The 13,743-nt window shown below is 45.4% G+C and overlaps 1 protein-coding gene across 3 annotated transcripts in view; it reads right to left on the bottom strand.

The window, feature by feature from the left end:
- Positions 1-5,613: 5,613 nt before the first annotated feature.
- Positions 5,614-13,743, bottom strand: part of helz (helicase with zinc finger) — a 51,018-nt gene continuing 42,888 nt past the window's right edge. For all 3 annotated transcript variants that reach the window (XM_066641840.1, XM_066641842.1, XM_066641841.1), the window contains 7 exons: positions 12,795-12,999; positions 12,144-12,226; positions 11,497-11,980; positions 11,014-11,245; positions 10,315-10,831; positions 9,905-10,157; positions 5,614-6,541 (listed from right to left, as the gene is read on the bottom strand). In XM_066641840.1, the coding sequence (XP_066497937.1) occupies positions 6,186-6,541; positions 9,905-10,157; positions 10,315-10,831; positions 11,014-11,245; positions 11,497-11,980; positions 12,144-12,226; positions 12,795-12,999 (2,130 nt within the window). In that variant the 3' untranslated portion in view covers positions 5,614-6,185. The remainder of the gene's footprint in view (positions 6,542-9,904; positions 10,158-10,314; positions 10,832-11,013; positions 11,246-11,496; positions 11,981-12,143; positions 12,227-12,794; positions 13,000-13,743) is intronic.

The raw sequence follows: 13,743 nt of genomic DNA, 5'->3' as shown, positions 1-13,743 counted from the left end.
TTTAAAAGTGCAGATTAAAGGCCACCTCACTTGATTAATTAAAGTGGAAGATGTTAGCTACGAAAACCTAGCTAGAGGCTAATTAGGGTGACCAGATCTGAGAAGGTGAAAAAGAGGACACTCTTGGGGGGGAAGACGACAGCTACTGACGTGCAGACTGACCAATTAAATGTTTACAGAGAAGGTTATCGACCAATAACGGTAGCTCTACAGTCAGACCGTCCAATCAGAAGATTTTAGGCTACTTCACCACGCCCCCTTCTCACTCAAGCGAACCAATCGGAGTAGGGGAGGGCGGGGCTAGTTTGTGAACGAAACTTCTCGAAGTTCTATGTAAGCTCTAGAAAAACAAAATCCCGGACGTTTGTGAAATTCCGCCCGGACATTTTTTTAAGTCTAAAAAGGAGGACATGTCCGGGTAAAAGAGGACGTCTGGTCACCCTAGGCTAATGCATGCTTTAATGTGGACCTGTGATTGTGACTAATGACTCTAAAAGAGAAGATTAAACTCTAATTCCAATATTAAAAAGAACAAACTGTATTTACTCTCAACCATGATTCACCTTCTACATCATCAAGATTTTCATGTTTCAGTGTCAGAGGAAAACCTTTACCAGAGGATTACGCAAACTCCTCAACAAATTAATTAAATATTAAACCTTTAATATTTAAATGAGACAAATTTGTCTTTACAACAGCTTCCATTCCTTTTAAGACACTTGTTTTCTGTTTATATTTATTTAGAGTACGGACTGTGTGGCGCCAAAGCTGTCCTACTTACCAACAGCTCTGGTACCAGTAACGCCTCGAGTTACCTCAGCGGTGGCATTATGAGTGAAAATACAGTCGAACCTATACTAACGAACTTTCCAAGATACGAACCAGGCATTTGAATATTTTTTGCCTCCACCAACGAACCATGACTAGAAACGAACCTGAGCCTCCGCCGAGCCGGCGGCTGGAAATAGCCACTGACCCCAATAGGCGAGTCTCCCAGCGCCCAGACTTGAGTGAGCTTTTAAGATTAGCACATTGTAGCTTTAGCATTTTAGCATTAGTGTAAATAGCCGACATCGAAATTTGTGCTAAGTTAAGCCGTATCTACGCTTCGTCTCCCCACATTCGCCGCCTACTCTCCGTTATTCCACCCACCCCCCACCTCCCGTCATACAGCCAGGGCCTGTGTTACTCCTCCAGCCAGTCGTCACGTCTTCAAGGTAGCGATGTGTAACCACTTACAACTTTATTTCTTTTTTATTACTGTTACCACGGTATTTTTCTTTTATTTTTAGTAACGCTACATGTATTTTTTTTTTACTAATTTGAGAGTGTTGTAAACATACATCAGTGCAAAAAGGGTGACTTTCGGGGCGGGGGCTGGAACGCATTAATTGCTTTTTCATTATTTTAAATGGGGACAATTGACTCGAGAAACTAACTTTTCCACTTACGAACCGCATCACGGAACAGATCAAGTTCGTAGGTAGAGGTTCCACTATACTAGTTTCCCCCTTGCTATTGTATTTTATGCAGAAATTAAATAAATATAACTAGCATTTCGTTTCTGTAACTTCAAATGACAATGAATGACTTCTGTTTCTTTTTTCTCTCCAGTTTTCTAATGAAAACATTCACTAATACTTTTCCCTTCCAGAGTTATGTAAGAGGTCAGGGTTTTAGCTTTGACAGCCACCTAAACAAGGCCTCAGAATACTCAAAAAACACACTTGTCATAGACTTTATGCCACTCTCAGTCCCAAAGCTCACATTAATGGATGTCAATTGCTTTATGTTACAGCATTGTTTTACAGAGACAACAGAAATATAACGACACCCCCTGCACTCTGCCGGCCCATCAAAAAACCAGTGGGTGTTGTCTGGTTCAGAGTCGTAAAAAGTTAGCACACACCTGATCGGACGACAAATAACTCTCCGTCAGTGCCACTGCTGAGCTGAGACTACTACTAGCACTCAATAACATCCACTCAGCAGTGGTCCTTTGGTGGTCCCTTCTCTTTGATAAATGGAGTACACCTGCCTAGTGCACTAATATGACAGGGCTACCTGATAAAAATGACTAATGAGTGTAGGAACTAGGAACACAATATGTCCAAGGGTGTCCAGACAGCGTTACTAATTGGGGAATTCAGCTACATTGAGCGTGCCCACTGATGAGACAGGCGTTAACTGTACACGGCCAATATTAATCTTCATAGAAAAACACTGCCAATAGAAGGGGAAGCACTCAATTAGCTGTACATGAGACCAGGTTTACCAAATCTAACGCCAAACACCAGAGCGGGCAGCATTCTCGGGGCTGATGCAGCACTTTTTAAAGCATTTTAAAAGGATGAGTTGGAAATGATCCAACATCGATACCTGACAAACAAATCATCTCCAAGCTTTTCCTGATTGGAGCAAAGAGGGAAAACTCTTCCCAGTAAACAAGGAACGTCCCTGGACGTTCAAAACAGGTCTAAAATAGTCTGTCCGTCAAGGACATATTTTAAACGTCAATGGACATCCAAAATCCATCTTAGTAAGTTAGTTAAGTGGTGACCAATCGATAACGTCAGTGGACGTCCAAAACGCATTTTATACAAGTAATTTATTTCGGGATCAATTAATAACGTCAATGGACGTCCAAAATACGTCTAATAGTCGTCTTTTCAACTTTCATTTTCAACCTTAAGAGAACGTTGATTAGACTGCAGTCATTGCATTATTTCAACATTGAATCAACGGCTAATTGTTTACTGGGTGAATACCACATAATAACGCGTTGGTTTTATTGAGAAAAGCTGAGGAATATATAGTCAGTTCAGTGTTGTGTTTCTAGTAAACGTTGAAATGTTTCTTTAAGGTCCGGTTCCTTTTTCTTTTCGCTGTTTAACTTTCTCTAATCATTCCTTGAATCTCTTTAATAAAATGTACTGATGATTTGTTATTTAATACGGTGTTAAGGTTGTTCTGTTTAACTGTGCCTCCATATTACATCATGGCATGTAACAAAAGCCTCCTGTCGCATTAGTTTATGTAAGAGAAAGCCTTGCCTGAGGTATTGGGACATGGGGTACTGTGCAAAAGTCTAGGGCACCTAAGAAGATTATTATTTTTATTTAAAATAATGTATTTTCTAAGTAGACATGGTTTGTGTGTGTATACAGTTATATATAATAAAATAATAATTAAAAAATCAAGGTTATCGAGTGTGCGGTTGATTTAACAAATCCACATGATCAAGTATACACACACACACACACAATCATGTGGATTTGTTAAATCAACTGCACACTTGATAACGTCAAATACTACCACACGAGGAGAGATTTGGAAGGGGTTAACCCAGTTGACATTAAATAAAATAAAATCAACCTTACTGTAATGTTTTTATTCTAATATTAGGGTTTTTTTGAGCGAATAAAGTTACTGCTCGGATACACAGCTTTGTTTTAAATCTCATTTTCTCTTGCACTGTACTGTACAAAGAATTGTATAGATGCACACTATAATCACAACTGCGTCAGAGGCTGGCCATTCACCAGAAAAGAGTAATATCTGGTGTTTTATGGCGTTGTTCACAAATATAAAACATATGCACAGGTCAGTCACAGTTAAAACTACTCGCCTGATGATTGTAACTCTCCCCTCACACCAACAAAACAGCTCTGGACCATCAAGGCATGGGCACGCTTTGGGTCCCGTGTTGTCTGGCACCAACATGTTAGCAGCAGATCCTTCAAGTCCTGTAAGTAGGGAGTCGGGACTACCTGTGTAGACTCTTTATATTAAAAAAACAATAATTTAGGACTCATTTTCCACGTCTCCTTTGTCTTATAACCAATGAAATGAAAAAGTCTGGTTATATCTTTAAAAACTGTTCAAGGACTTAATGTATTTTCAGTTGTGCACTGGAGGGAAAACACTAGTGTAGTGAACAGTGAAAGCTTACAACCATCAAATTTGTTAATGATGTGCAACTTCACGGCTAAATCATCACACCTAAGGCCTAAATTCATTATGCTCAAAGCCAAGCACTGACCAGAGGGGGATTAAGCCCTCTAGCACTGGGCTGTGGAGCAGTGAAAGTGTGTTCTGATAGATGACCATAACCTCATTCTTTGGGTGGAGTCAGTGAGGTTGTGCGTTCACACGTTTGTCCACTTTTGCAGAAATCAGTGCCTGTTAAATGTAAGGATGCAGTACTATCGGAGTCATACTAGTACACTGTAAAAATTGCCGTAAATTCACAGTATTTACAGTAAATGATGGTATTATTCAATTACAGTAATGTGCTGCAAATTTGAAATAAAGTAGTGTTCCTGTAAAAATACAGTAAATGGCTGGGAACTCTGCTGCCAGTATTTTACTGTAAAATCACAGTATTTACAGTAAATTATTGTATTATTCAATTACAGTAATATGCTGTAAATTTGAAATACAGTAGTGTTCCTTTAAAAATACAGTAAATGGCTGGGAACACTGCTGCCACTATTTTACTGTAAAATCACAGTATTTACAGTAAATGATGGTATTATTCAATTACAGTAATGTGCTGCAAATTTGAAATACAGTAGTGTTCCTGTAAAAATACAGTAAATGGCTGGGAACACTGCTGCCACTATTTTACTGTAAAATCACAGTATTTACAGTAAATTATTGTATTATTCAATTACAGTAATATGCTGTAAATTTGAAATACAGTAGTGTTCCTGTAAAAATACAGTAAATGGCTTTGAAATACAGTAGTGTTCCTGTAAAAATACAGTAAATGGCTGGGAACTCTGCTGCCAGTATTTTACTGTAAAATCACAGTATTTACAGTAAATTATTGTATTATTCAATTACAGTAATATGCTGTAAATTTGAAATACAGTAGTGTTCCTTTAAAAATACGGTAAATGGCTGGGAACACTGCTGCCAGTATTTTACTGTAAAATCACAGTATTTACAGTAAATGATGGTATTATTCAATTACAGTAATGTGCTGCAAATTTGAAATACAGTAGTGTTCCTGTAAAAATACAGTAAATGGCTGGGAACACTGCTGCCACTATTTTACTGTAAAATCACAGTATTTACAGTAAATTATTGTATTATTCAATTACAGTAATATGCTGTAAATTTGAAATACAGTAGTGTTCCTGTAAAAATACAGTAAATGGCTGGGAACTCTGCTGCCAGTATTTTACTGTAAAATCACAGTATTTACAGTAAATTATTGTATTATTCAATTACAGTAATATGCTGTAAATTTGAAATACAGTAGTGTTCCTGTAAAAATAGTTAAATGCCTGGGAACACTGCTGCCAGTATTTTACTGTAAAATTTACAAGACATTTTTTACAGTGTAGATCTTTGCTTTGAGAACTAAACAGTGTCCGTGTGCCAATAAATGTGATAATTCTCTATAAAAACTAGTCCGGTAAAAATCCATTTTTAAAGTTTTTGGATCAGAGAAAAACAAGATGTCTGCATATGCCCACAGTTCCCATATCAGTGCATCCCTAACAAACTCAAGTGTTTCATTCTCACCAAGTGGTGCACCGTGAACACAGAGAGGTGGGTTTTCCAGTGTTGTGGGGAAATGAAGCACCCAGCATTCGTCTCTTTTATTTCTTTATTCTTATGTACAGTTTGAGAAAAAAGTTTGTCTACAGCTATACAACTTTTTATAATATTTTGTATGAGTCGGTTCACCACTCAGCTGCTGGCACAAGAAAACACACTGATCATGATTAAGGAACTCATCATAAAAAAAGCCAGCTTGGGTGGTGGGGGGTTATCACTTCAACAAGTTTACTTCTTATAATTGATGCAAAGAGAGCAGACATAATTATAGGAAAAGAAAGACGGGCAGCTCAGTGGTCAACCGATTCACTGTGTTTTTAAAAATCTTTTTTTTGTTTTCATAAATTTTTTGTGTGTTTTTCTTCACCATTTTGGTATTTCTTGATATATACGCTGATTTTTGTTTGTAAAACCACAGATGTCAAACTGTAAAAGAACCAACTAACTAAAGTAAGTAAAAAATAATAAAACGCAAAAGTCTAACTATCCGACAAAATCAAAAGACTTTTTTTTTTATTTTTTATTGTTGAGGTTTTTTTTTTTTTTTAGAATGTTATTCTATTTTTTTTTATCGTTTTCACTTTAACAGCTGTATATATTTCATATATATTGACTTATTTAAAATACGAGTAATACCCATTGCTACTATTTGAACTCCCTATGCTAAGGTCTTTTAACAGAGAGATGGGGTCACTGTTCTTTTTGACCTGCTCGGGCAGTGGCCGGGGTTTGGGTGGGGCTCGGAGGGCGCTGGCGTAGGACATGGTGGGGGGCTTGGAGTGAGTAGAGGCCTGGGGGCCTCCTGGGCTGGTGTTGTCCCCTCCTCCAGGGTCCGGAGGTGTCTGCTTGCTGGGCATGAGAGGTGGGAACTGTCCGTGGTGCTGAAGAGAACTGAGACTAGTAGGGTGGGGCGGCTGCTGCAGACACTCGGCCTGGCTGTGCTCCTCCGCAGCATTCATCGCCTTAGAAACTGAGAGAGCAGTAGCAGACACTTACAGTTTAGAGGTTTAAAATATTTAACAAAATATTTACCCACATTCTGCTTAAAAAACGTAAATCAAAAGAGTCACAAGTTTTGTGTTCTGTAAATATAATCATGCAGCTCTGAAGCTTTGATTATTAGACCATGGACCAGTATAAAATATCATTTGCACATTCCTTCCCACATATTACAGAGTGAAAGTGGTGAACTCGTACAAAGCCAATGCACATTTAAAGGCAACTGAAATTTTATAAAATTCTGAGGATGTTTCCCTACCCATTGCTAGCTCTCAAGTCTGTTTGCGTGCTCAAAACCAGTCTAATGTCTTTTAAGAAGCCACAGAGTCAGTAAATCAATCTCTCCCTCTCCTTTTCTCTCTCCCTTCCTCTCTCTCTCCCTTCCTCCCTCTCACTCCCTCTCTCTCCCTTCCTCTCTCCCTCTCTCTCTCCCTTCCCCCCCCCCTCTCTCTCCCTTCCCCTCTCTCTCTCTCCCTTCCCCTCTCTCTCTCTCTCTCCCTTCCCCTCTCTCTCTCTCCCTTCCTCTCTCTCTCTCCCCCTTCCTCTCTCTCTCTCTCTCTCTCTCCCTTCCCCTCTCTCTCTCTCTCTCCCTTCCCCTCTCTCTCCCTCCCTCTCTCTCTCCCTTCCTCTCTCTCTCTCTCCCTTCCTCTCTCTCTCTCTCCCTTCCTCTCTCTCTCTCTCTCCCTTCCCCTCTCTCTCTCTCTCTCCCCCTTCCCCTCTCTCTCCCTTCCTCTCTCTCTCTCCCTTCCTCTCTCTCTCTCTCCCTTCCCCTCTCTCCCTCTCTCTTCCCCTCTCTCCCTCTCTCTCTCCCTTCCTCTCTCTCCCTTCCTCTCTCTCTCTCCCCCTTCCTCTCTCTCTCTCTCTCTCTCTCTCCCCCTTCCTCTCTCTCTCTCTCCCTTCCCCTCTCTCTCCCTTCCTCTCTCTCTCTCTCTCTCTCCCCCTTCCTCTCTCTCCCTTCCTCTCTCTCTCTCTCTCCCTTCCTCTCTCTCCCCCTTCCTCTCTCTCTCTCTCTCTCTCCCTTCCCCTCTCTCTCCCTTCCCCTCTCTCTCCCTTCCTTCCTCTCTCTCTCTCTCCCCCTTCCCCTCTCTCTCTCCCTTCCTTCCCCTCTCTCTCTCTCCCCCTTCCCCTCTCTCCCTCTCTCTCTCCCTTCCTTCCTCTCTCTCTCTCTCCCTTCCTCTCTCTCTCTCTCTCCCTTCCTCTCTCTCTCTCTCTCCCCCTTCCTCTCTCTCTCTCTCTCCCTTCCTCTCTCTCCCCCTTCCTCTCTCTCTCTCTCTCTCCCTTCCCCTCTCTCTCTCCCTTCCTCTCTCTCCCCCTTCCTCTCTCTCTCCCCCTTCCTCTCTCTCTCCCCCTTCCTCTCTCTCTCTCTCCCCCCCTTCCCCTCTCTCCCCCTCTCTCTCCCTTCCTTCCTCTCTCTCTCTCCCTTCCTCTCTCTCTCTCTCCCTTCCTCTCTCTCTCTCTCCCTTCCTCTCTCTCTCTCTCCCTTCCTCTCTCTCTCTCCCTTCCTCTCTCTCCCCCTTCCTCTCTCTCCCCCTTCCTCTCTCTCTCTCTCTCTCTCCCTTCCTCTCTCTCTCTCCCTTCCTCTCTCTCCCCCTTCCTCTCTCTCTCTCTCTCCCTTCCTCTCTCTCTCTCTCTCCCCCTTCCTCTCTCTCCCTTCCTTCCTCTCTCTCTCCCTTCCTTCCTCTCTCTCTCCCTTCCTTCCTCTCTCTCTCCCTTCCTTCCTCTCTCTCTCCCTTCCTTCCTCTCTCTCTCTCTCTCTCTCCCTTCCTTCCTCTCTCTCTCCCTTCCTTCCTCTCTCTCTCCCTTCCTTCCTCTCTCTCTCCCTTCCTCCTCTCTCTCTCTCCCTTCTTCCTCTCTCTCTCTCTCCCTTCCTTCCTCTCTCTCTCTCTCCCTTCCTTCCTCTCTCTCTCTCTCCCTTCCTTCCTCTCTCTCTCTCCCTTCCCCTCCTCTCTCTCTCCTTCCTCTCTCTCCCCCTTCCTCTCTCTCCCCCTTCCTCTCTCTCCCCCTTCCTCTCTCTCTTTCTCTCCCTTCCCCTCTCTCTCCCTTCCTCTCTCTCTCTCTCTCCCCCTTCCTCTCTCTCTCTCCCTCTCTCCCTTCCCCTCCTCTCTCTCTCCCTTCCTCTCTCTCCCCCTTCCTCTCTCTCTTTCTCTCCCTTCCCCTCTCTCTCCCTTCCCCTCTCTCTCCCTTCCTCTCTCTCTCTCTCCCCTTCCTCCTCTCTCTCTCTCTCTCCCCCTTCCTCTCTCTCCCCCTTCCTCTCTCTCCCCCTTCCTCTCTCTCCCCCTTCCTCTCTCTCCCCCCTTCCTCTCTCTCTCCCCCTTCCTCTCTCTCCCCCTTCCTCTCTCTCTCCCCCTTCCTCTCTCTCTCCCCCCTTCCTCTCTCTCTCTCTCCCCCTTCCTCTCTCTCTCCCCCTTCCTCTCTCTCTCCCCCTTCTCTCTCTCTCTCTCCCCCTTCCCCTCTCTCCCCCTCTCTCTCCCTTCCTTCCTCTCTCTCTCCCCCTTCCTCTCTCTCTCTCTCCCTTCCTTCCTCTCTCTCTCTCTCTCTCTCTCTCTCTCCTTCCCTCTCTCTCCCCCTTCCTCTCTCTCTCTCTCTCCCCCTTCCTCTCTCTCTCTCTCCCTTCCTTCCTCTCTCTCTCCCTTCCTTCCTCTCTCTCTCCCTTCCTTCCTCTCTCTCTCTCCCCTTCCTTCCTCTCTCTCTCTCTCCCCCTTCCTCTCTCTCTTTCTCTCCCTTCCCCTCTCTCTCCCTTCCCCTCTCTCTCCCTTCCTCTCTCTCTCTCTCCCCCTTCCTCTCTCTCTCTCTCTCCCCCCTTCCTCTCTCCCCCCCTTCCCCTCTCTCCCCTCTCTCTCTCCCTTCCTTCCTCTCTCTCTCTCCCTTCCTCTCTCTCTCTCCCTTCCTCTCTCTCTCTCCCTTCCTCTCTCTCTCTCCCTTCCTCTCTCTCTCTCCCTTCCTCTCTCTCTCTCCCTTCCTCTCTCTCTCTCCCTTCCTCTCTAGATGTTGCCTTAGATTTGAATGTAGATTAATACAATAAGATTTAATTCCAAATAATTTTGGACTGTTCCTAGAAGTCTATTTATCGTGGGTTTGGTATGAAAGATTGATTTATTTCACAGGGGACAATAAATCTCAAATTTGCACTCCAATATATCTATATTTTGTCTTTAAAGGTCTGACTGAATTCTCGGAGCTTAAACGCCAGTCAATAAAGGAGAAGAATCCAGCATTATTGTTGCTTAAGTTTGAATATGGAGCACTAAACATCCTTTCTCAAAGGAATCCACTAAAACTGCAGTCCTGGAAGTAAAGTAACAACCCATGAGTAGACGCTGTTTCGCTAACTCACCTAAAATGTCCCTGTGAGGGACGAGGTGGCTCGCTCCATTGCATGGAATGTTATGGAGAGGAGCGGGGCCCGGATTGGGGCCAGGACCGGGGCCACTGGTGCCGGGCCACAGGTCTGCTGGGGGATATCTGTAGGAGGGTGTGGGGTGGTCCTGAGGGTCCTTACACTGGACCACGCTCTCCGGGTACGGCTGAGGAGAGCTGGAAGAGATGCGCCTCTGGTACAGGGGCCGACCAGGACCTCGAGGTTCATACTGGATGTGAAAGGCAGAAAAAGGAATTAGCAAAAAGTAAATGGAGCAGTGAGGGTGTGAGGTATTTTTGAAAAGCCATCTTAGGTTCTTAAGTAGTATTTAAAAAAAATAAATACCAACTCTAATAGAAACCTACAGACACCAGAAACATTCACACCTCTTCTACACTGTGCAGGGTTGTCTGTTGGGCCTGGAGCTGCTGCTGCTGCTGCTGTTGTTGTTTCTGCTGCTGGTGCTGCAGCTGCCCAAGGGGGCCCTGCTCCTGCCGGGGGGCCATAGACTGTAAGCCGAAGGGCAGAGCAGGGCCCAGCACCTGGCTCTGTAGACCAGCATGGGGCCAGTGGGCTTCAGGGAGGATGTACTTGACAGGCAGGGGTCCGGCCGCATGCTCTGGGGGCAGAGGGAAGGCGGCCTGGCCGAAGGCCTGATGCTGGTGAAAGGGCTGCATGGAGGGGAGATCACGACTGGTCTCTGGATAAGGGAATACCCCTGGGGCCAGAGTGTGGTTGTGTGTGTTGGAGGCGGTGGACGATGGAGAGGGCAGTTCTCCCGGGCTCCGGGGCTGCTGGACTTGCCTGTACTGTAGCAGCCGGGACTGAGGGGGTGGCATGTCGGCAGCATCTCGCTGCTCAAAAGGCTCCTGAGGGAGCATCTCTCGCAGCAGGCCAGGATACCTGCAGACGGAGAGTGGGAGAAGGAAAAGAAAAGAGTCGGAAAAGGAGCTTTATCTAACCCAACACAGACTGCATTTGACAGATTTCTATGGGGGATGTGTACACGAGTCTACATTAATATCCACTCATCTGTGCCTGCAAGCAAGACTTAAGCCCAATGTGCCGGTCCGGCTGTGACTGACCTGGGTATGGGTTGGCGGGGCTCATCCTCTGTGGCGGGACCCAGGCCCCAGTTGGCCCGCAGGAGCTGCTGGGGGAGTCTCAGGCCTGGTTGGCCGAGGTGAGCCAGCTGTTGAGGTAGTGGGAACGGAGGCCCAGCGCCCTGCAGGAAGGGCCCAGAGTCGTTCCACTGTCCCAAACGTGCTGCCTGCTGTTGCGGACCCAGAGCATCGAGGCCTGAACAGCCCTGGCCATCTGAAGAAACAATTCACAGCCTTTTGAGTGCGTGTGGAAGCATTTATTGTAGACTCTGTGCAGCAAATGTACAATGAGAAAGCACAATAAAGCAGAAGCCAAGTGACACTGCGACTGGAACATCGCATGCAGTGTATTCGCTGTAAGAAATGTTTGTTTTTTTTTGTTCTTTTTCCATGTCAAAAATGAATAAATCCTCATATAGCATCCACATTTTGCATAAAACTACTGTTTTCTGTAAAGAAACATACCTAGAGTATCTCCCAGCAGAGAGTCCAGGCTCTCCTCCCCGAAGCTGTTGAGGCGCATGGGTTGCTGATGTGTTTGTGGTTGGGGCTGAGGGGCCAGGCCTCTAACTACGTTCTTCAGCTCCTCCGGCACAGGTCCCACAATGCCCTCCGCTCCATCCATCCCCTCCAGCCCAGGAGACTGCAGGCCCCGCTGACCCATTGGGTGACTGCTGAAGAAGGATGGAGGGAAAGCGGAGGACTGAGGGTGCTGTGGGTGCATGGGCCCTGGGTGCTGAGCCTGCATGCGGAGCGGGGGTCTCGGGAGGCCATACTGCTGCGGGAAAGGACCGCCGGCGGGAAGGGGAGCGAAGCCTGGGTGGGGAGGGGCCAGGTGGAAGTTGAGTGAACGTTGGGCTGATGGTTCTTTACGCAGGAGACGGCCGGGAGGGAAGCCCATGCTGGCATGAGTCTCTGGGCTTTTGTTCTGAGCTGGCTCTGGCTCTCCCTGTTGAGAAGGGGACCCCCATCGTTAGCAGACCCAAGGAGTTAATCAGCTCATACAAATACTCTCAAGTTCCCTTTTTAAAGACGAAAGCAGATTACGATGTAGAGGAGCCTTTTCCTCATATAAGTGTTAGCTGTCTAATAATAGAAGGGTAGACAGGTACCTGTTTCTCCTTCAGTTCAGGAGCCTTCCTTTCAGGTGTCAGCAGCCTGCTATGCTCCACTTTTCCATTAATGTCAACCTTCCCTGTGATGAGCACAGCACATCAGTACATTAGCGCCACAAACAGCACGTCACGCTAATGGCGCCGTATGAAAGCACCCCACCACATCAGGCTCAGGGGATGCTCTACTACATTAATCAAACACCATATCGCTGTTTCAGAAACACAGCCACATTTTGAAGAGCACAGCTGCATTTCAAAGATCTTCCCAGCTGCAGCTTGGCATTTCTCATTGGAATAAGCAGTTATAATAAACTCCTGCATAAACAAAGCTGTAAACTTGGCTTTTTTTTAAGGGGAGACTAGAGCTAGCCAAAGCACTGTTGTCAAATTATCAGACCCTAGTGTCAAACAGTCTACACTTGGCATGTCTTTGGATATTTTAAGCAGGATGATGCTACATGCACTGAAAGCGAGCACCTTATGTAAGCCACATTATTACACCCCCTTCAACACCACTGAATCTCATTTACAGCAAGCATCTACAAACTCTAGTGATGAGCGAAGGGATTCAAGGAAAGACGACAACAACAACTAGCATGTACTGTGAAACCTTTTCCTCCAAAACAATTATGTCTGAGAGTACGGTACCGTTTCCGCTGGGTTCCGGGAGCAGCTCTTTGTCTGTGGTGGGAGCTTGGGTCAGGCCGAGTGGAGAGGGCTGACTCAGGCCGTATAAGACAGGAGATGCTCGACTGGCCGCTGGCCTCAGGTTCAGGTTGTAAGCCATGGCTGCCTGGTGGCTCATAATGCGGGGGTCCATGGCGAAGCGGCTCTGGTAGCCTGGCCACGGTAACTGGAAGAGGACACGTGAGGTGACATGTCACATTGTGGTAAATAAGTCAATTCAACCCAGTGATTAACTGTTAATAGCTTAGGGATTTTCAAAGTAAAGAAAATAAGATCCCATAAATACCATTCATTTTGTGAATGAGAGAGGTCAACTGACCTAATTCATGAAGAGGGACAAATCTGATGTTGCAAATAATTTTACAATACTGGCTACAACACGGTTAATAAAAGGCTTGGTAATGCAGTGTTTAAAACTAGAAATTTAACGTTACATTGAAAGTTCCAACTTAAACACATACATTAGACTAAATTAAGACTTCTTAAAGGCTAAGCACCAGCTATGAAAGTGTTAAATAAATACAGTGGAATTTGAGTTCCTACCTTGTGTTTATTGATAGTCAGAAAACATGTTATTTCTTACTAATTCAAGGAATAAGGTTTTTAAAGACCGTTAGTTCCCAAAATATCCAGAAAATGGACTAAATTTGTCCACTTTAAACGGGCACTTTGGAAAGGACCGTCCGCTCACTCCGTTATCTGTAGCTCATTTCACTGGCGCTTTTCCAACAATATGGGCATGTAAGGACACCAACGAAAGGTGTTCAAGAGCCTCTGTAACATGGAGGTAAACAGGGTAAGGACACTCACTTCGCCTGTTTTAGTTGGTGTTAGTTAACGTTAGCTTGACTCGCTAAACTCGGTGGCTCAGATTATACTCGGCTACGAAGCTGCATTACGGAGGTTTATA

This window comes from Hoplias malabaricus, chromosome 13, assembly GCF_029633855.1.
Source record: "Hoplias malabaricus isolate fHopMal1 chromosome 13, fHopMal1.hap1, whole genome shotgun sequence".
NCBI classification, from domain to species: domain Eukaryota; kingdom Metazoa; phylum Chordata; class Actinopteri; order Characiformes; family Erythrinidae; genus Hoplias; species Hoplias malabaricus.
Note: the sequence above shows the minus strand (reverse complement) of the source record. Positions and strands in the feature narration are given on the sequence as shown.